Source organism: Uloborus diversus, chromosome 8 (assembly GCF_026930045.1).
Source record: "Uloborus diversus isolate 005 chromosome 8, Udiv.v.3.1, whole genome shotgun sequence".
Taxonomy (NCBI): Eukaryota; Metazoa; Arthropoda; class Arachnida; order Araneae; family Uloboridae; genus Uloborus; species Uloborus diversus.
Window position 1 is genome coordinate 143016335 of NC_072738.1, and position 24367 is coordinate 143040701.

At 33.4% G+C, this 24367-nt stretch overlaps 1 protein-coding gene across 1 annotated transcript in view; it reads right to left on the reverse strand.

Moving 5' to 3' along the window:
• LOC129228167 (diacylglycerol lipase-beta-like) overlaps nucleotides 1-15720 on the reverse strand; it is a 29341-nt gene extending 13621 nt beyond the window's left edge. The window contains exons 1-4 of the mRNA XM_054862820.1: nucleotides 15626-15720; nucleotides 12229-12394; nucleotides 7350-7499; nucleotides 2286-2482 (exon numbers count right to left, since the gene is read on the reverse strand). Coding sequence (XP_054718795.1) covers nucleotides 2286-2482; nucleotides 7350-7499; nucleotides 12229-12394; nucleotides 15626-15720 — 608 coding nt within the window. The remainder of the gene's footprint in view (nucleotides 1-2285; nucleotides 2483-7349; nucleotides 7500-12228; nucleotides 12395-15625) is intronic.
• Between the last annotated feature and the right edge of the window lie 8647 nt (nucleotides 15721-24367).

A 24367-nucleotide genomic window follows, 5' to 3' on the forward strand; every position in this document is an offset into this window, starting at 1 on the left:
AAGATAGTTTAGTATCGGACAGTGGGTAGTGTCCGACAATGGCTGCTTTTTAATTCTGCCGCCAGGGGCAGCACATACTGGGTCAACATAATGTGCCGTATTGGGGAAGAAAGCCACAGACGCCATATTGGTTCAAATGAACCGTTCGTTCTGGTGTGCAAAGCTAGTTTGTTTGTTGAGAGAATTGCAGTGCATGAGCTTAACTTTTGGGGCATATATTTACACAAACAGTAAGTTATATTGTTTCATTGTTATACCTTTAGACTTATAGTATATTAATCTAAGTATTATGAGCTATAAAAGTGTCTAGCTTAAGTAATAACCTAGTAATGGTTAAACAACTGTAGCTTTACAGTCGGGTTGTATCAGACAAACCAATTTCGGGTTGTATCAGACAAACCAATTTCGGGTTGTATCGGACGAAGTTACTGGCACCAAAATAAAATACTTTCTTTGTCCAACAGGTTGAAATGGAAAAATCACGTTATAAATGGGATGAGAAACAAATATGAAAAAAGCCATTGAAAAAGTTGAACTCAATAAAATGACAATTAGAGAAGCTGATGAAAGATAAACCAACCATAGGCTATATTTTTCAACTTTTATAAAAAATTATTACTTATTTTCATTTTTAGACTTGTATACTATTCTAAGTAACTAACAACTTTGTTCATTTCATTATTTTTCCCATTAAAATGTTATTTCTGAACTATTTGTTTTTATTTCAACAATTTAATGTTTTGTGAGATACAACCCTCCAAAATTTAAAATTGGCCAAATATAGAGTTTGACAAAAATTTGTTTAAAAAATACAACTCCATGTTTTTTTAACCGAAGTTTACAATTTATGCTAGGTTACTTAGTACAGCTTAATTTAGTGTAAAAACTAATTCTTTACAAATAAAACAAAAAGTGTTATGATTGAAATAGCTTAGGTGTCCGATACTACCCGACCTTCCCCTACTTATGTTTAAATTTATTAAACATCAAAGAAAAAGTTGAAATATCAGTTAAATGAGAAACGCAAAATAAAGAAATAATCAAAGACAAACGAGGCAACGTAAAACATATCACCTACGCATATAGTAGTAATGTTTGAGTTTTTATCCTACTCATCTTCCTACACTACATCGATGTTACAGGCGGCACGGGTCGTAGGGCACTGGAGGATTTCAACAAAAAAAAAATAAAATAAAATAAAATAAAATAAATAAATAAATAATCATAGCTTGTAGTATAATTTGCCAACTTCTTCAAGTTATTGATGCATTAATCTCTATCTTTTCAGGTGGACATGCGATCACTGTTGGGAGCTCCAGAACTGTAGAATATTCTTTGAGTGTGAATGTTGAGGAGGTTAAACCGTGTCAATAAACTGCTTAGTAGCCACTTTTCCTTGATTAGTGTTGTTGTAATAAAACTCTTTGCAAGTGGCTACTTGAAAAGGAATAACTATTCTCCTCTCAGAAGTTTCATCGTTATAAAAGCGACACAGGCGAACACAAAATTTGCTGCAGAAAGCTGCCATGTGATTTCACTTGACGGGTTTCGCAATAAACAGAGATTTCAAGACAAAATAAAACCTATTAAAGCCCTCCAAAAGGCTTGACATTCGATATGGTTCTGCATCAGGCGGTGTGCCTAAAGTTTGCCATTTTTAATCTACTAGTGCTACCCGCACGGCTTTACCCGTAATAGAAAAATTAAAAGGTTTTTTGGTTTGCCTGTATATTTACAAATAATGTATGGTGAATTTTCTCACCAATTGGCTTGTACCCATGTTACAGTTCCACATTATGATAATTTCGTATCTCGCCAATATGCTTGTGTTCATGTTACGGTTCCACGTTATGATAATTTCGTAATTTACTCGTCCATCTTATGATATTTTTGTTCTTAAAATTGGAATAGAAAAAGAACCACATCGAATTTTTGGAAAATCACTTCGAGGTGCACAACCCCATGCTACAAACTAACTTTGTGCCAAATTTCATGAAAATTGGGAAAACGGTCTAGGCGCTATGCGCGTCACAGAGATCCAGACATCCTACAGACATCCCGACAGAGAGACTTTCAGCTTTATTATTAGTAAAGATAACAATTTCATTTTTGAAAAAAATGTCAGCTGACGGGTTTCTGAAATAAACGATTCATTTATACTTAAATTACTTATGGCAACAAAGGTTTCTATTTTTTTTAAATCTGAAGTTAAATAAAGAATTCAATGAATCTTAAACTAGAATTCTAACAATTAAATTAAGAAGTACCATTTTAACGGAACTTACTGCCACTCCCATACTTTCTTTGCTCTCTCAACATTTTCTGTATTAAGATTAATATACAAAGGTTGAGGCTCATTTCGCTCCACATCTGCAACACGATGTCCAGATCCATTGCTTTTGTATGTACCAGTGGGGTCAAAAGTGAAGAGAATGGCAAGAAACATAATACCAAGTAGTATCCAGCTACAAATGGCTATAATCTATCAACAAAATAACATGAGTCACTTACATTAGCGATTAAATTCAAAGAATAAAAGCAGCCACAAATTCAGAATTTTATTATTAGTTTTAAATGACAATTACAGAGGATTATCTTACAAAGTTTTACAAGGAGTTTTATATTATCAGAATATTTCTAGTAGTTTAGTCATTAATAGAAAATAAGGATTTCAAAATCATCAATGTTTAATTATCAATGGGATATATAATCATAAGGGATGATGTTCTGAGCTCAATATTTTCCTAATGTTGATTCTTTATACTGGAACAAAAAAATATCATTGAAAAAAAAAAAACATCTTTAATAATTATATTTCTGTAAGAAACATAGCCATGATGAATGTTAACCATAATATTCAGTGATTGCAATCAAGGGCGCCCATATAGGGGGGCAAGGGCTTGCTTTTAGTACTTTTACTTTGTAAAAATGTAAAAACATTTCTTCTCCAGCCATTAATGAATAAGTTATTAAAAATGCCTAATTTTAATGACTCTAATCTGTCCTGAAATTGGTTTCCGTGGGGAAAATATCCTGCTAAGCTACGGTTAAAAGATCTGAGCCCCCCCCCCCCTTACAATTTTGTATATGGGCTTTCGTATGCAATATCTATTCTATTGCATACGAAAAAGTTTTCTATAGTTAATTAACTAAAGAAGTAAACTTCATTAGCAGAAAGATAACAAACACTTTTTCCTTGTGAAATGTAAATAGAAATAATCAGGAATAGAAAGAAATTAGAAACAAAAATAATTACTACAGTAAAAACCTGCAGTCTATGTGAAGGTTATGCTTTGTTTCAGGCCAGATAATTTAGGACAATACATAAGCATATTGTTGAAGTCATGCTTTCTATAGTTGGGGCAAACCTAACTTGGCAGCATTGTGAAGGCTATGAAGGTCCTAATCACAGCATTACGATGCTGCCAGGTTAGGCTTGCCCCAACTATAAACTATAGTGATAAAGCATCTGGTGAATGAAGACAACAAGCTCCAGGGGCGGCATTTCACCATTTTATTTGGCGGGTCGAGTTTCTGAAATATGTATAACCCCAAAGCGAAATCAAACACATATTAGCTAACAAGAAGTTGTCATAAAATCTGTTTAGTATGAATAAAATTAGTGTTTAGAAAAAATTAAAATTTTGGTTCATTGACTAAAAAGTTATCATACAAAACATCTCGCTACTAAAGGTTTTATACCTTTTGGAAAAGTTATAATGCATGATTTTTGGAATTCGGAAGAGCAGGGAATCGTGTTACTAATCCATCAGTGCCCAATGTCGTGCTGTTTTGCCAGTTCAGCTAAATAGAAAAGGTTTTTTTTTTCACCTTTGTGCTTCGAAAATATTTCTCTAACCTCCTGAGCCATAAAGAAATCTTTCCCTACTAGTTAAACTGATTGTAATAGTTAAAAAATAATTGAAATAACACAAAGTTATGTATGAAAACACCTTTTATATTTTGCTCTTCGAAATCACCCAGGCTACTTCAAAAACTGTGAGGGGCTTAAACTTTTCACCGTTGAATAATCTAGTCATGTCAGCACTCTTAGCTTCAAAGAGATATCATCTGCCTCCAGCTCTGTTATTCACCATTCCAGAATAATGAGTCCATAACAAGGATGAAACTGCAGTCTCTGGATGTGAAAACCATTCTGTCGGTATATTGCTTGTAATTTTTCTTGCCTCATGCTGAAAATTTTACTCACAGTTGAAACATTTTATTTTTCGTTATCAAAATCTAATTCAAATAACCATAATCCCAGCCAACCATACAGAAAAATAATTATCATCAAATCTTGTGTTAATTTCATTCGAAACTGAATCTATTACTTCATACAAAATATTCAAAAATCAATGTTTGACTTCACATCATCATGTGGATTTTTGTCTTTTTTTTTTTTTTTGCGCCTCTTTAAAATTGGCTCAGAGGAAGAATTTTTTTGAAAAATTTCACGATTGATTGAAATATACATCTATAAAAAATCTATTTTCAGTTTCAATTGTAGATTGAACTGTGGTAGTATGGTGCACAGATCAATTGTAGATTGAACTGTGGTTTGAATAGTCGAGTAGCGGATTGAAGATATAGATTTTGATAGAGTAAAGCATTTTTCAAAAACCTTTTCCCGAAGAAAACAAATTGGATAAAAATTCAAACGAAGCTATACATGATGAGCTTTTTCACCATTGAAAGAATTGTTTTGCAGTAATCCTTCCAGTCGTCAAATCACTGCTTTGAAGTTATAGAGAAATGTTTTTATTGTTTTAACTCTTGAAGATTATCTTGCGTCACTCCGCGATTGCATTACTATAGAGCCCCATAAAAGGTATTTGGTTGATATGTCTTTTTTTATTCAATAATCACATACATTTTTAAGAAGTTTCTATAAAAGCATTATAATGTATTGAGCAGCTGAAAGGTGTTTCTAGCAGAAGAAAGCGATGAACACTCATTAAATAAATACACACTTAAAAAATGAGCATAAAAGTGAATGTAAAATATCAAGGAATTTTCTTGGGAAAACCATGCAGCCACACCACTTTTCACTAGCCTCTCATACCGGACATACCATCGTTACACTGGGCACACAAGTGTGAAATATTTAGCCTATGAGGCAATGTCTTCTTTAGTTAAAATTAACCATGGTTCTCTATCAGTTTTTTATGTTTTGAAAAAGTTGAAAATGCTTCATGAATTTCTGAGTCATCATCCAAATAACGAAAAACACTTTTTCTAGTCTGAGAATGTGTCGAGTTTCATCAAGTAGTTGCTGAGAACCAGCAAGATTTCCTATAATGAACATCGATTTCCGACTTACATAAATTGAATTCACCCATTTTCTATCATTCTGCTCAAAAAATTTGGGGGTGCGACCGCCCTCTCTTGACCCCCCTATTTGCCACCCCTGACAAGCTCCAATCACAAAGCAATTTGAATGTAACTGCTCACAGTTCCACACATTGAAAAGCAAATATAAAAATGATTAGGTTATAGGAACGCACCTATGATTTGAGTTTTAGTTTTTTCTCTCTTTTTGACTGTGTTTTGACAGAATAATTTTCGATATAAGATAATGACTTTTTTTTTAAATTCAAACTTTAAATACCAAGTAGGGAATATTGTAATAGTTTAAGTTTATCCCTCATAGGTGGTTGATTTGAATATTTGAATTATTATTTTTTAAATATGTATCTGCTTACCTCATGGTATATCTGCTTACGTATGGTGCTTATCTCAAATTGCTATTGATATTTGAATAATTATTGAATATACTAGAAAATTGCCCATCAAGGTATGATGGGTGAGAATTGCTTCTACATTTTTCTAAACGAAGCAACTGCCTGTTTGGTGATAGTTTGATAGTTGAAATTAACCCTAACTCCAGTAGATAGCGTTAATTGTTGACCACTTTTTTGCTTCTTCTTTCTCCTGAAATGAGTCTTACCAGTAAAACAGTTAAATTACTGGATCCAGTTCAGCCCTGCCAAAATAAAGCATTTCCCTGCATGTCAAATGTTACCAAAAAATATTATCAAATTATCATGCTGTGGCGCCAGTTTCATTGTTGACGACGTCAGCGTTTCTCGATCATTTGCTATTGTATATATATGAAGATTTTGTGTTTTAAATGGAACGTATACAGCTCCTCCTTGTGATTTTGTTAAAAGTATTATAACTACATATTCTTCTTAATTTGCTTTTTAGCTGGTTTTATTTTTTATGCTATCAAGTCAGACAAATACCACCTAAGTACTCTAATTAATTGTAACATTTGAGTATGCTATTTTCAGTTTTTATACTAAAGAGTCCGAAAAAAAAAAAACAAAATTATTCCTGTTACATTATACTGATGCAGCAATAAAAAAAAATTTCATGAAAAATCATGATCATGACCTGAAAAACATCAAGACTTACACTACATAACACTTAACAGACGTTGAGCAAAAGAAATAAAAGTGCATATGTTATACTGTACACCCTCGTTATACGCGGGGATTACGTTCTACTGAAATGCAGCGTAAATCAAAACTGCGTACACTGAGACCTAATAGTAGTGTTAAAATAGGGGTTTGGTTCCGTATATAAAAAAAATTCTTCATTTTAGTGATGACTAACTGTAACTGATAACTTTAATGTGTACTTATATCAATTTTTATGCATGACATGCATAAAGAAAACAAATTAATTTCGTGTTCTGTTTATAAAGAGGAGCTGGCAATGATAGTCTTTTGGCAGTCATTAAGAATTTTTCTCCAATTCTTTGCAGAGCATTAACACATCCATGACCACTTGCGTCATATCCATGATAGAATCTTCCTTCACTAAAAAATCAGAAAGATCATTTCTATTGTCTAGGAATGGCTCAAAATTTTCAATGTGAACTTTTTTGGTTGTGTGTCACCAACGTCGGTATCCTCGTTGGTTTTGACCTCCTTTGTCACTCCTAAAAGCTCTTCTTCCAGTGAGTTCTGAACTGTGTGAGTTTAATAACTTTACTTCTGGAAAGAGCTCTGGAACCAATCGCATAAAATGTCTCCAGTGGCCCAAGCTCGATTATTAGCATGCCAAAATGCAGTTGATTACGAGTTATCTGTAATCTTTAGGAGTTTGGATTTTGAAAGAGGGGAAAATGTTCTCTTTGCATAGCCCCATCCGCATAAAATAAAATAAAGGTGACAAATCTTAAACCGGGTGTAATCAAAACCGCATAAAATAAACCCTCGTAAAACGAGGGTCTACTGTATTGAAATAGAAACATTAAAACAACTAGAAGTAAAGAGAATAAACATAATACAAAAGAGACAAGATTGCAATTTACGGTCATTTCTTTGTATTATACATACTTGCACTAAAACAATAACTTCTTCTGGTTCACAAAGGTGATCTGCTGGGGTAAATGCCCATTTTGTCCCTAACCCATTCCAGACGGCTTCTACTATCATAACCAACAAACGGAGGTAAAGTATTTTTGGAAGATGCCTTCTCGGTCTTGGCTGAAATGAAAGGCAATGAATAACGTATGGTAAAAAAAATTAATTTAAATAATTTCTTACAGTTTACATTTAACAATACTTTACATTTAACAATAAGCTTTAAAGATAAGAACCAAATTTGAAGTAAAGTATTATGAAATGCATTAAGCATCACGTAAAAAAGAAATTATCTTTTCTAAATGATATGTTGCATTAGAATGTACCAATATGGTCTCCAATTATGTTTGCAATTTAGTGATAGTACACTCATATTTAAATCTGTCCAACACTAAGTCAAAAAAGCCTTTGCTACACAAAAATTTAAAATGTGTATCCTCTTTAACTCTGAACTCCTTAATTGCTGCAGGCATATAAACCTCTTGCTCAGTGGATGTGTTAACTGCCCAGGGCAGTTAACGCACTTCCAAAATTACTATCATTTGCATTGCTCTGCTACTAATAAAATTGTTCCCAAAGCATTGGAATGCAATACAATGACCTTGACAGAATATGCAAAGGACTAAAGTATTTCTATCAGATTAGATTTCTCTTGCGAGAACCACAAAAACAGTATTCTTAATTAATATTTTAATAAAATTCAGTCATTAAGTTTTATAATATCAATAAATATGTAGGACTCACATTATGTTTTAGGTTAGACATTTATTTACTATGTTAAATTAAAAATAATTTCAAAACATTGTTTTTTTTTCCAGCATGCTGGAAAGGACCAGGCTGGGGATATTGAAAGCCTGGTAACACCTGGATTTTGTGGAATTCACGCTAATGGGCAATTCCACGAAAAAGTGGACATGAGGGTTGAAATTTAAAAATTGTTTTAATGCTACAAGTAATGCATTAAATTAAAGCTAATAACATGAGGTTTATGAAATTATAAAGAAAATTTTCATAAAAATTACTTTTTTATTATTTTTTTGAGCCTAAAGTTAACGTAATACAACAAACTTGTATTTAGGAAAAAAATAGTATTTTCATCCGCTCAGAATTACTATTTAAAACAGGAGAATTTTGTATTCATGTATGTATATTACTGTTTGTGACATTTGTCTATCCTTTAGAATGATCAATTTTTCATAACAAAATATCTAACAGGAGTATAAATAAATTTTAAGGTCAAGCTGTCACACCCGTCACAAAAAAGATGCTTAAGTTACCATAGCAAATGCATTCTTCCATGAAAACACATGTAACGTTCCAAAGTTCTAATGTTTGCAGGTCTGAATAGGAGTACAATGTTTAAATTCAATCAAATTTTTATTCTCTAGGAAAATTTGGTGTGACGGGTGTGACAAACGTTTGTGACGGGTTTGACAAAATCATTGGGACAGGTGTGATAGCATTTAAAATAGCTTTAAAACACTTTCTAAATAAAATAGAAGACTAAACCATTTTATTTCTTAACAAATTAGCATTGTAGTTAAAAAAAAATATCTGAAAATCTTATAATATGACAGATTTGAATTATTTGTATTTCAATAATTTTTTGGTTATTAAGTGAATTACTTTTATTTAATTCTTGAAACATTTCAAGGGAGTAAAATAGCTTTAAAGGAAGAAAATAATCAGTTGCACATTTCCATAACTACTCTGCTTTGTGAAAATGCCTTAGTCAAATTTTTTTCCCATGAGATAAAAAGTAATATCGGAGACACTGGAATTATACAACAAGTAAACTTTGACCCAAAATTATGGCACAGGTTCTCAGGATGTAATTTCAAGTCTCATTAATCAATTATCACATTTTCAAGTTGTGCACGGTTAAAAGATTATACAATTTGCTCCCTTATGGAAGTAAGTTACTGCATCATGACAAATATCTCCATCCACGGGACATTTTAAAATGCTAGCATAACTGATCTGAAATTGGAATTGTTTTAACTATGAAAAGTGAAAAAATGTTCTGATTGCTGTAGAGCTGAATCAAAAATTATGTATAACAATCAAACTAGTGCTTTTTTTTAAGACAGGATTTTCAACTGACATGAGATTAGAATATTTTCACCATTTTGTATAAAACGCGACAGTAGTCGTATTTGTGGGGGACTAAATGCAGTTAACATTGTCAAATTGAGCTAAGTCAAAGCAATCTACTTTTCATGTACTTAATTGTGCAGTGAAAATGACAAAAATTGATCTGTATATTGAAGAAAACACTGTAGTCTGAGTGAATATTGTCTACAAGTTAGAATTAATACAGAAATGAAGTTCAGAGAAGTGGCAACTTTTGGGAAAGCAGCTCTGATAAGGTTTAAGCTGAACAGACTGCAAAGTTTACATTGAAAAATATAGCTATCACTGCAACTCAAATGCTATATCTTACTTCTAGTCAGATTATATTAACACCTGATATAACTTATTTTTCTCTTCACTAACCATTCAAGGCAATGACTATATTGCCTCGAGTGGTATATAAAGCACTGCATTAATTAGTATCATGTTACCGTTTTACTTATTAACTTTAAAAAAATAATAATAAGTAAAGATATGCAAGCTAATGGATTCTTCGGTTGAATTTTTCCTGTAAAAGGTGATTTTAAAAAAAAGAAATTGTTTGTAATTACCAAAAAAAGCAACGCTTGACCTAATATAGACAGCGGCCATTGAACAAGTGCTAAACTAAATGTACACCCAGTGCTAGCTTTTTTTTTTCCTTTGAAATGTAATTAATATTCACTATTGTCAAGTATGTCATCTTTACTAATTACTATTCCTTTAGAAATTGCTCATCCAAGTAGCGGATTTGCACAGTGTCACTCCCATCACAAATTTTGTTACACCCGTCACAACAAAAAAAACAATTCCTGTTTGGTAAAAAATAAATAAATTTACCATAAATATCAGGTAATAAGTTTTATTTGAATGTCTTTTATTAGAAAAAAAAATGCTATAGTCATGAAACATTAAAATATTCACAGAAATTTCTAGAAATAGGATTGCAGGCGAAAACTTATGTCTCGCAAACGTCACAAGATTTTAAAAATTTCTTTAAAAAAATTGAAAAGTCCTGCAGTTTTGCTTCAATTCAATTACTCAAGCAAATGCATAGTTAGACATGATTAAAGTACTTTGTTACCATTTGTTAACTGATTTAGTGCTCAAAATGTCAGTTCAACCAGTAAAAATAGTGTCTGAATGTCACACCCGTCACAACGGAATTGCCCGAATACGGTAATATTCTTTGAAATGGACATCCTAATGACATGTCTTTAGGTTTCATTTGGAAATGAAAGGAAAAAGAGGAGTGGGGATCCAGGGTTTCTTTCTGAAATCTTCTTTGAAATTGTACACAGTGCATTCTGGGCTGTTTGCAGGAAGGGAGGATTCAGAGGCTCTCGCTCTCTCCCAGAAAAACTGATGCTCTAAAAATGCATTTTTAATCCATTTCTGGAGACTTTAGGCAAAAGGGATTCAGAGCTCTTCCTTGGAGAATTTTTAAAACTGAAACATTAAAGATGTGATTCCAAGATAACTCTGGTAGTAACGTTTAGGAAACTGTCAGAGTTTGGGAGTTCTCTGATAGAAAGTTTTCTTAACCAAATTTCTATCAATTAATTTTAGGCCGTCATTGATTATGTTAGAAGGGTCATGATGAAAAAGTATTAGAGTGTGTACCTGTGCTTGGATATGGAAAACGAAGTTCAGTATTTTAACAATTTAATTTTGGAGGTGACAAATTGCGTGATTCAATAGTCTTTCGAAAATATTAATATATGTTTCAGTGACATAAGATGCACAACAAAAATTTAAAGTGTGTGTACCAGTGCTAGGATATGCAAAACCCAGTTTGGAATTTAACTAAAAAGTCACTTTAATTTTAAGCACTTTACTATTATTTTTATTTTATAGATATATTATTACTTTATATACTTATTATTATTATTCAATGGGGAGGGGGCACTTATCAATATCGCTTAGGGCGGTAGAAGCACTAGAGCCGGCCCTGGTCGAGAGTTGAATGTTTTTAATTTAAAGAGTCAGAGTCGGAATCGGTCGTTTCCTCTTAAAATCCGGAACTCTGCCGATGATTGGGGTGTCAGACTAATTTTAGAATAAAGGGGTCGGAGTTGTAGTGCAAGACTTCAAATTTTCAAGAGTTTGTGTCCGTCATTTCCCCTCTGAGTCTAAATTTTTGCCAAAGCCACAGAGTCAGCGTCCGACTAATTTTCTGGTACAGGAGTCGGATTTGGAGTCGATTGCTCGAAAAGTCAGAGTAAAGAGTTGGTTATCAAGAGCTATTTCCAACACAAGTTGTTCGAAGTAAATCCGCCTTTTTTCCTACAAAGTTTGTTGGAAGCAAATTTGTTTCAAAGTTCAGAATTTATGTGTGTCTTGAATTTCCCAGTAGGCGCTAATGTTCAATTTTTTTTGAACTGTTCAAAATTGAACGAAAAATTGTTCATCAAAAAAAAAATGGGAAATGAGGTGTCCTCGCCAAGATCTTTCGAACCAAAAAAACAAAACAGACTATTCATCCAAAAATTATTGGGAGGAGGGGGGGGGGACAGGCATTTCCCCCATCTCAATACCCTACTTTACAATTTTTAATTTTTTGATATTTATTTAATTATTTTAATTATTTATTTTGATTTATTTATTTTTTGCGATATTTTTATGATGCCTCCTTTCATGCTTTTTTTCTTCTTTTTCTGACTTTTACTTGGAAAAATGAAATTTGTGAAATGCTATTTTATCAACTTTTCATTACGCATGTATTCAAAATAAATTCTACCTGGTTTATAGTTCCACTGGCACTAATCCATGCAATGAGCAAATCCAACAACAGAATGAAACCTAATCCAGCAAGAGAAAATATCATATACATTTGAAGCAGCTGTTCTCCTTTGCATCCCAAATGTAGTCTGTGACTTAGGAACACAACAAGAACAACAGTGAACCTAAAACAAATGGCATTGAAAAAAAAAAATGAGAATTCTTAAATGCACTTTCACACAGACATTAAAAAAAATCATAATAACTAGTTGTTACTCACATTTGCTCAAACCTTTGATTTCTAAATCATGAAATTTCAGTTATGGGGAATATTTACACTGTACTGTATTTCTTTATACAGTAAAGTGCAAATAATCCCTCAATCTAAAATTTGAGGAAAGTTTAAACTCCATTTTTTAACTCATCATTTTTTTTTAGAATTAGGAGATAAATATCTAGCATTTTTAAAGAAACTAAGCTGTGAAACAGGACAAAACTGAATAATTATTTAAAAAAAGAAAGGTCGCTGACTGCGTCCCTGCTTGCTCATCGTCCACCAAGAATGCTTAACAATTATATTATATTTGGTTTGCAATGATTTAAACTGCCTGTTAGAAAGAATCATATTCAAATACGAATCACAATTAAAATAAAACAAAATAAATAAATAAAAAAATAAATAAAATAAAATAAATCCCACTTATCTTATAGTAGAAAATAGAATATAAGTAAAGAGCTTATTAAATTAAAGCAATAATAAAATCCTCCTCTCACCCAGAAAAAAAAATAACATAATGAAAATATGCTTAAAAAAATTGTTTTAAAAAATCCTAACCAAACTAACTTATAACAAATTTCACAGCTAGAAGTGCTAAGGAGTTCCTGAACACAGCAAAACGGTCGTTTTGTATGCCTGAAAAGTTGTTTTCAAACATGTGGTCTCTAATAACATTTTACACTTTAGCTCCAGGACAAATTTGGGTTTAGCCTAGAACTTTGGCTAAATTGGAAATCCTTATATCTCTTGTTTTAATTATTTGAGAAAATTAAAACAATACACTTTATCGTGTTTGGGGACCAAAAAGCTACTTCAAGTGACATGGAATGTTAAGGAGCATGGGAAAGCTTTTATCCCTTTAGGATCTGTAAGAAATTTTAGTTTAAAAATTAACAAAAAAAAAAAAAAAAAACTGCTGAAAGGTGCAAACCTTCGGGGTTTGAAGTAATTTTGTACCAAATTTCAAGGGTCTCTTAAATGTGGGGACAGTCAAAATTTTTTTCACAACATCTTTTTTTTTTTTAATACACTGCTTGACATTGAAAATGCAGCACCAAGAAGGAGTGTCAGAAAGTGATGAAATTTGGAAAAAAGACAGAGACAGCAAGGAATAATAAATGATCTTAATTTCAAAATGATAGGCAGAATACAGAGCGAGAACGGCGTCGGCTCAGTAGGATGTAGGACCACCGCGGACAGCGATACACGAAGAAACACGTTCAGGCGTAGAGTCAATAAGGGTGCGGATGATGTCCAGAGGGATGGTTCTCCATTCCTTTCCAACCATTTGCCACAGTTCGTCTTCTGAACGAGGCAGGGACAGTCTGCAAACAGCGTCAATCACATCCCACACATGTTCAATTGGTAACAGGTCAGGAGAGTATGGTGGCCAGGGAAGCATCTGTGTTCCTTGGAGAGCATGTTGGCAGATGCGAGCACTGTGTGGTTGGGCGTTATCCTGCTGAAAAATTGCATTAGGATTGCCACCGGCCGCAGCACATTATCCAAGTATTGTTGCCATCATAGTGCCCTGAATAGGAACTAGAGGTGATATGGAATTGTACGCAATTGCACCCCAAACCATTATGCCACGTTGTCGTGCAATGGGACGTTCCACAGTTACTGCCGGATTAGATCTGTCTCTACGTCGACGCCACACACTTATGCGGCGACTATCACCGGATAAACAGAGGTGGGATTCATCTGAGAACACGACATTTCGCTATTCTGTCATCCACGTCGCTCTAGTCCGGCACCAAACTAAACGTTGCTGTCTATGTTGTGGTGTGAATGGCAGGCTTTTTAGCGGATGCTGTGATTGCAGGCCATATACAACCAAATGATGGGAAATGGTTCTGGTTGACATGGGAACATTCAGGGTATCTTGCACCTGCTGCAGAATCGAGGAACAAGTGACTTGTGGGTCCGCTACAGCTTGTCTGTGGATACGTCGATCCACGCGTTCTGACGTCACTCTGGCTGCCCCTGCACCCCTCAATCTTGCAACATTTCATTGTTCCAACCATCTTCGGCACAGCCGATGCACCGTGCTCGTATCCATGTGGGTATCAGCTGCGATTTGACATACGGATCAACCTCCCCTTCTCAGTCCGATCACCACACCCCGCGTAAAATCGTCTATCTGCTGGAAGTGCCTTCGTTGACAGCGGCCTGGCATTTTCTCGTGCTACACGTATCCTTTCAAGAAAAAACAAGATTTCTTCTATAATTCTCCTGTCAGAAATAACGACACGAATATTGCCCATTCTACAAGTTCCTTCCCTTACATCTTACTTCATGTGCGTCGGAGAACTGAGCATTTCACCTATCATTTACATAACTCAGTAATGTTTGTCTACTCTAAAATTTACATAAATTTCTGAACATTCCTTCTTGGTGTTGCATTTTCAATGTCGAGCAGTGTACGTAGATACAAAAAAAGAAAGAAATAAATTAGTTTTTCAAACTAAAGATTAAAAATGCAGTGAAGCACCGTTCATACGTTTCTCTTTTACACATCTTTATCAATTATGCGTTTTTAATTTTGGTCCCAGCAGAGTCTACTATGCATCAACCTATACCTATCGTAAGTTTTTTATTTGTACGCTTTTTTCATACAGTCTCCTCAAAAACATATAAATAGTGCTTCACTGTAGATTACAATTTGTTACATCTACTGAAATTTTTAGAAATAGTTTCCGAGTTTTACAGTTTCATTGCATACACTTTGACTATTCTGTATTTTTTGCCCTGCAAGATTGAAACAGAAATATATCAAACTGCTATTATGTGTTTTGTTCATTTCGTTAGCATCACTATTTTATTTCAATAAATCAAAATAATGATCATTACCATATGGCCCAGAAATTCACCAAATCTTAAAATCTGCATAACTTCTAGTCACATGCTGTGCATATTTTTGACTTTCAACTGTTTTTATGTAAGGGATTGGGGGGGGGGAGGAGAGGGGGGGAGGAGGGCTTCAAGAACAAAATTGATATAAAAGGAAATTGAGTGTTGTAGGTTTGCCATAACTAATGTATGTGAACATAAAATATAAAAAAGAATAACAAATTTGATCTGGATCAATGAGATTCTACTGTACATTTTAACTGATACCTCAGATGTTTTTACCTACCATATTAGCCGCAGAATGAACTCAGCCAAGGCTGGTAGCACAAAATCATCACTGCTAATACGCCAACGACGTCTAAACATAACAAGACCAGGCATTTTTTTTCAAAAGGAAAATCTAAAACAATTAATAAAATAATAGTATAAAACAGTTACCTGGTACAATATTAACACAAAACATTATCATACATTACACCTAAAAAACAATCACCAAATGTTTTTACTTAAAAAATGAATAGTTAAAACTTATTAAATTTGTAAAACAATTCAATAAGAAGCTTGCAACAATTACTTAACAGTGTACTAAAACTTTATATAGCAAAGCAGATTTACAAGATTATTTTTAAAGGCATAAGCATAAAGTAGGCTTTAAAAATGTAAATAGGAGATGGAAGATATTAATTTTTAAAAAAGACAACTAAAAACTAAATAAAAACACGGAAGAAAACGTTTTGGTGATCTATATAAAAGAAGGCAATTGTCATCTCCAAAAAAAAAAAAAATAATAATAATAATAATAATAACTTACATTTAGAAGAAATTGTCACACAATAAATGATTATATATAAAATTTTCAACCAGAGTACAAAAAATTCAACAATACATGATCAAGATTTATTACGCTTTCCAGGATTGACGCCAAGGGTGTGTGTGGGGGGGGGAGTGTGACACCCCTCTAGTTTTTCAAAAGTGGGGCCGCCAATTTCCTTTTAGCAGTGCAACAAATGAAGAAAAAGGGAAACTCTTGGTCGTTTTAAAAAATTAAACTAGTAAAATTAAATGAAAATTTGAAATAATAGTGACAAAAATATTTTTCTGTAAAATTTGAATGGAAAATGTATTCTTAAAACACAATTTAGGAACATCCATGATTCTCTTTTATTCAGATTATCGAAGTAAGGGCCGCAGAAATGTGTGCTTCAACCTATTTTTACGCAAAAAAAAGTATTCAGTGCACTATTTACTAGGCCGCATAGTGGGTATGTCTGTCTAATCGGAAACAATGGACCCGGCTCAAATTAAAGCATTGTGCATAAAGTAAAATTAGCATAATGGGAGGGAGGACCAGCGACAAAACTTGCACGCCTTGTCTCTCGATGGCGCTGGTTATACAAAACCATGCTTCATGGTTCTTTAATTTAAAAAAATAGGTAAATAAATAGGATGGCTTCATAGGGGCCCCAAAAACATTCCCACACGTAATTTCTTTGATGAAAAATATTGTCTAGAAAATCGTTTCTCAGTGGAGAAAAATGCTTGGGTCGTCGAAATAAATTTTAAACAGAGAGGGGAGAAAAACAGTTTAATGCTAAGAGAGATTCAAAGTATTGTGATGAATACTTACACCAGAAGTTCTAAATGTTTGGACGTAAAAATCGTAAATAAATCAAAGCTTGATCAAGAGATGCAGGAGACACATTTAAAATAAAATGGAGGTGGAATAAATAAGACCTAAGGTATCACAGAAATCACCACATCCGTTCAAAACGTTAAAAGTACTTTTTCTGGGGCTGCAGATGCTTGTATTTCAAGAAAACAAAAATATTAGGCTGGAAATTAAGAATTTTACTATGGGAAATCCAAGCAAATAATCCTGTTTGGCAAAGAAAAATTTTAAGAATGAAAGGTATTACAACAACATGGTTATCAATAATTAAAATTTAAAAGGAAGATAGGAACGTAACCAAACTGAGAGTAGAGTGGAGAACTCCAAATCCTTTTTTTTTACGTCCTCAAAGCTGGCCTAGAAGTGAGTTTTTAAAACTTCGGATTTGAAAAAAATCCGAGAAAACATTTTCAAACCCCATCCCTTGCTCTTACGTCATTAAAGATGGCCTGCACATGAGTATATTTAGGAGTGCACTTTCGAAAAACCACGAGAGTGCTCTCAACATAACCCCCGAGAAACGCCCTCTCAATTCATCATTCATCATCATTCACGGTCGAATAAATATCGTCTTTAGACTTTGATTTTAAAAAACTCCCTGAGGTCTCGCAAACCTGTACTACTACCGAAGATCCTGAAAAATTTCATTGTTAAGGCTTCAATTAAGAAAATTTTTCGACCCCTTTCTCTACCCTTCAAACAGTATTGAAAATCGCCTATGATTGCGTCAATTCAATTTCAATTTTGAAAATTTACCAGGGGAGAACTCCGAATCTCTCCACACATTAACATTATCAAAAATTGCATTTTCTATTTCTACAGATCGAAAATTTTTCGCAAGAATGCCCCCTCCCTCTCTCACGCCTACATCATCGTAAAACGTCTTAAATCTCGCTTTTAGTGCCTCAATTACGAAACATTTCTGCGTGCGAGTCCCTTCAAACTCCCCCCCCCCCTTTTTACTGAAAATTGTGTAATTTCGCTTAAATTATGTTTTTGGAGCTTTAATTTCAAGAAATTGACGTTGCACTCAATTTTAACAAAAAAGTCTGCAACTGCGTTTTTAAGGCTTCAATTTCAAAAAATTTTGGGAGGATGACCCCTGCATCTCTTTTCTCCTTAATATCACCATAGATCATCTAAAACTGAATTTTTCGAACTACAATTTTCAAAATTTTCCTGCGGGAGGAGCCCTTAGACCCCCCTTTACCTGTCACAATCAGAAACAATTCACAATTGCGAACTTGGAGTATGAAGTTTTAAAACTTATTGAGGGAAGACCCCCCGAGTTTCCCTCACCATAGATTGTCTAAAAACATGTTTTTCGAATCACATCTTGAAAATTTCCCAGGGGGAGAGCCTCGAACCCCCTCTCAATACGTAATTAAATATAACTTACAATTGTTTTTTGGTAATTTAAATTTGGAGGGGGGACTTATCCGGAGAGGCTATCGGACCGCCTCCTTTTTCCTCCCCAACATAAATATAGTCTATAGCCTTTTTTATATCTTCAAATTCGAAAAAATACAAAGAGGAAGCCCTCCGACACCCCTATTTCTTACTGAATATCATCCTTCGGATTAAATTTATATTGCTAGTACTGAGGTCTAGTAATATGACTATCCCTGCAAAACCCCAGGAGCTAAATCTTCTCTATCTCTCTTTGCATACTGGAACATGCATTTGGAACAATTAAGGGGACGCGAAATGCAAGCATCCCCCCAGTTTTTTGATCTAATGACAGCCCTGCACTTTTCAAATAAAAATATTCAATTCAAAATTCATCGAAATATAATACAATGTCAACAAAAAGTTAATAAAATATATGAGCACATAAAGTTTTTCTTAAAACGAAAAGGAAGAAGATGATTTTAGTAAATATTATACGCACTCAGGTACTCAAAAAAATATATTCAAAGGTCTTTTTTCATTATTACGAGCAATGACATCTTAGCATCTAATGACAGCTTGTCAATCAAACCACAATCATAAAAAAATATATGCAGACATTTTGAATAATTCCAGAGTAAAGGAAGCACAAAAATGTTTTTCAGTTCAGTTTTTCATTTTTATGCCGGATTTAATCACATTATTACAGTTTATTAGTCTAGAAAATGAGCATGAAACAAAAACAGCTGCCGCAATAGCTCTTCACTTATGACATTTAAGCGAAGTTTTCAGTTTCGTTGCAGTTGCAGCAGAAGATTATTAAGTTGAGTTGAGAAAAATGATATTTTATGATAAACTTGTCATTTAAAGTGTACGCGTCCCTATTAGGAGTATTCAACCAATATTATAGATATTTTTTGTATTTAAAACACTGAAAAAGGCTTGGGTTAACTTTTTGATGGCTTAAATGACATTTTTGAAGATTACAAATTCTTAAAACTTCTCCACTTCTACTACGATTTTGAGAAATGCCATTCTACGTCATCGTTTTGCTTGTTGCTTGCTGTTGCGTGATTGGACAGTTCGAACAATATTAAACATGCTATGTTGTTACATCAGGTGGTTGATGCAGGTTCAAGAATTTAATCATAATTTTGTTATGTTTCCATGCCAGGGGTTAATTATTTTGTCAACGTAAGAAAAGGAAATGTTGTGTTGAATAGTAATTCATTTTTTTTTTAAAGTTTCGTAGAATTCAGCGGCATATTTAATGGAAGAAAGGTTGAATCGTCGATCAAGGCCCCGGCCATACGACTTGAGACGTAAAGTTCTTTTGAAAAACTTTTTTCGGGAACAAATGAGCTATGTGCCTACATCACGAGGGTCATCCAGCAGTGATTCAAGTAGCGACACAAGTTTTATTGAGGAATCGTCATCTTCAGTTGATGAAAGCGAGAGCACGTCAAGTGAAAACGACGAAAATGATGCATCTGAGGTGCCAAAGGAAAATGTGCCACCTTCGAGTGCGGATCTCGAACCAAGTATTTTTAATGACAGTTCTTCCGAGTCTAATGAACCATTTAAAACTAACAACGTTAGTAAATCTATACTGTCTAATTTTTCTCGCCTTTCAAATTTTATGAGGCTGCGAAGCATGTCTGGGGGGACTAAAAGCAAAGGTATTTTGAAAGCTAAACATGTTTGTAAAAACAAACGCTCTGGAAAATCAAGCCGCCGAATAAAACGTTTCGATGCTCTTTTTAACAGAAGAGATTTTAAAAAGAACAAAAGTCCAGAAGGTAGTTCATTAGGTGCACCTTCCAAATCTATTTTTTCCATATTTAGATCCCATAGAAGAAAAGATCGTAAAACTTCCGACTCATCTAATTCGGCTTGTAGTAGCACTTCGAATCAGTCTGTTCAAACTGATATATCATGGTCTGTTGAAGAAATAAATAATGTTGAAGAAACTAACAGAATGTTGATTGAAGAAAATATGCTACTGTCACAGAGTTTATCAATTTTAATGTCAACTACTCCACAATCTAATGATACCAATAAAGATTCTAGTGTTAATCTTCCTTCTCTTCAGAATGCCATGGTAGAAGTTTTCCCGCCATATGATCACAACTCGTCTTATCCAAATGAGGCTTCAACTAGTACGGTGCAGGAGAGTATTGCCCCTCATAAAACAAATTCCAGAGTTTTGAGATCCAAGTCTGTTCATGAACAATCTGCGAGGAAAACCAGCAGGTGCCATCGTACTAAAAGCTTGAATTATCCGGGAAGTTACGCGCCTACAAATCGAAAGATTTCATCGTTTGACTCGACTTTTAACTTGCAAACAATGTCTCCTCCCGAGGTTGATTATCGTAAACTGAGGTTCCCACGTGTGAGACCAGCAGTTTTGCAAACTGTATCAGAAAATGGTCCCAGACGAACAATACGTAGACGACCATCGATGCCTGAAAGAACTAATTCTGAAAACGTTAGACCTGTTCGTCGTCGATCTGAAAGCATGCAGTCATATGATCGCAAAAGGCCATCAATACCATTTCATGCATTACCAGCTGAAGCATTTTATTGAATCTCAATTATGAAAAGCCTATCAATATTTATTTATATCTACTTGTCATTTATATTTTAATATTATACATGTTATTCATACCTGTGAAAGTCATGGTTTCTGTCATTGTTAAAATGTCAGTTGCATGTCTTAATGTGTTTTCAAAATAATCTCAATTCTATATTTTTAAAATTTATCTACTTGGTGTTCAAACTGAAGCATGTATATATTTTTCATTTTATTACTTTACTAGTAATCTTTTATTGTCTTTTTGTATTACAGAATCGTCTGTACCAAAAGCTTTTTTATTTAGGTAATAGCCTTTTTTGAAAAATCTTATTTTACTTATCAGAATACAGTGGAATCCGGATTTTACGTTTATCAGTTTCATACGTTATCCTATGTCATTTTCTGCTGGTCTGTAAAAAGGCTACATTGATTATGTTAAAATATGCGGGACCTACGTAACCCTTTTTTAGAAACTCCGTTTAATATGTTTTACTACTTAAACAGATAAAACTAATTTTTCATCTACAAACTTCTTTTTTTTTAGATTTTTTTCAAGATCAATTTGTTTTATAGTTATTTGAAGCCACTCTATCATTCTTTTTGTTGTCTAATTGTCCTTTGTCTGTACGAGAGATTTCCTCTGATGGTCCAAACTTCCTTCATGACAGCTCAGGATTAGAGCTGCTCTTGTTGGAAATTTTCTGGAAGTTGGTGATGCATGTATCGTCTTATCACTAATTCAATATGAGATTTACCACCTGCGCTCGATGACAAAGAAGAAATAATTGAGGGTATCCCCCACAGCTGATCAAGCCTTCTAAGCATAAAAACCTCTAAAACTTTATATTTATAAATGAAATCACACTACAAAGTGAATTGGTGAAAAATTGTTAGTACAGATCGCGCTATGAATGAAATTGTATCTAAAAACAAGTAAAAATAACACATTTTTCTCACTACTTCATTGGACAAGAGTACAGTACCTGCCACTAATAAAATCACTGGATTATAAAATCAGCCGCCTTTTAAAATCAAATCTGGAAGAACAGAATCATTGCAACACCAAAACATGTTAAAACCATCATTTAATAAAATCACTATTGCTGTTTTATAAAATCAAAATTTTGGACATCATGCGAAAAAAATTTGTATGGAAGCACCAAGAAGTGAAGGAATTGGTCTCAGAAGATAAGGAAATCTCAGTGCTAAATTTGCCTATTCGATGGATGTCAGAAAAGCGCTTGATGATACCGATGTACTTCAGAGCAATGAAGAAAATATAATGTTGAACGATACAAAACGTTTAGCAAACTCTCAAATGATATTGAATCTTTACTCTAAGATTCGGTTAACCAAACCGCAATACGCCAATATTTTAAGACCCTTGTGTAAAAAAAAAAACGTCATGTTTAGTTAAAATGAGAACTGTATTTTGAAATACTTAAAACAAAAATAACTGGCGTAATTCATTTCGTTTTTTAAAGTATTTAAACTTCAAAAACTTTTCACTTTTTTAAAGGTAGGTATGCCGGTTTGTAAATTCAGCCGCTTTATAAAATCAAATGTCCTGAGAACAAATGTTATTTTAATAAACGGCGGTTACTATATATTTTTAAACGATATGCTTAGATTTTTAACACAGCTCGATATTTCATTTTCTCGCTTGGAAATTTTTTATCATTGGTCTGAGAGAGCCATAAAATTGGGGTTCCACTGTAATTGCAGTCAAAAGTAATTATGAATAAAAACAGTATAATTGTGCAGTGCTAAAGCCACTTAATTATTTGTAACCTGTTTGGAGGTGCTATCATTTTCTTTATGAGCTAATGCTTATGAAAGATATTGTAAAATGCTGAACAAGGTCATTCAAATTGAATTTAATGATGAGCATCTTCATATTTTTGTTCAAATTAAATACTTGGGTGGTTTTCATTGTTTAATCTTAAAACTAATGAAAATAACTGATAAATTTTCTATTCCTGTTTTATATTTTGTTTTAAAGTAAACTTTTTCTTATGTATTCCTTTATTTTTATGTCTATGTACTTTTTATTTTATTTTAATAGCATGTATTGCAAAGTACTTGATCACATCTTTAAGCTAAGCTTTGAAAAATGCTTTCAGATTATGAATTATCTTCTTTCGATCAAATTCTAGGGTAACTGGTATTACCTTTTCAATAAATCTGATATGAATCAAAAAACTTAGTTCGTTAAATTCTATAAAGTTTTAATGAAAATTGTTTTATATTTTATTACCTTGCAAGAACGTACCATGAATTAAAGTTTTTACGTATAGCTTTGTATTTCATGAAATAAAATTAATACTATTGACTGAATTGCATTCTTGTTCATTTGTGAGCAAATTGTTGACACATGAGATTTAATCATGGTTTCAAGGTTCGTATGCTCCTTCAAAACTCCTCCAATACTCCTTCATTTAGGAAAATTTTTTGAAGGGCCCTTCAAACTCCTTCATTTTGGTTTTAACTCCTTTTTTAGTTCAAGGCTGCATAATCTTCCTTTATGACAGTAACTTAAAATACTTCACTCGATAACTTAACTTCGCCACAAGGGCAAAGGCAATTTCAATGCAGTAATTTCGTATAGTTATTTTTTTCATAAAGATGTCATTTACAAATTGATCATAGAAGTCATAAAAGTTGAAGGTGAAACATTATTAGAGGACTAAGACATTTCATAGGTGAAGTAAAACATGCTTAAATGGTGCTTGGCTATTTTTTCAAGTTTTATGATAATTGTTTTTTCTTCCACCATACTCTCAGCAGCAAAAGTCAGTTTGTCTAATTATATTTTAACTATTTAAAAATACTTGAGTAGGTGTACTATGTTAAGTGATTGTGTTTTAGAAAAAATAATTGTTTAGTAAATCGTGGTTATGATATTGTAAAAAGGGTCATCCACAAGTGATGTCTTGCCTTGAGGGGAGGACAGGTTCATGAAATTGTAACAAGGGGAAGAGAGAGGGTGGCAGAAAGTGACATCACACCGTTATTATAACAATATGTTTATAAAAAATGACATGTGACACTTTGTGGAAAAGCGTGAAGGGGTCAAATATGTTGAAAAAAAGTGTGACATCGTTTAAGGACAGCCCGTTAGTACTCCTTCAAAATCTCATTTTACTCCTTCAAAACTCCTTCATTTTATTTCTGAAATTGAGTACGAACCCTGGGTTTAATTTCATGTAAAAATCCTCTATTTTTACATTTTTACTTTCTTCTATATCTAATATATAGAAGAAAGTATTGGATTCGTGCAAATTTTCGAATTTCGAATTTTGACGGATTCGAACGTTTTGAGGTGTGCTGAGTCCATTTCGACCATTTTTGGAAAATGTCTGTCTGTCTGTGTGTGTGTATGTATGTGTGTGTGT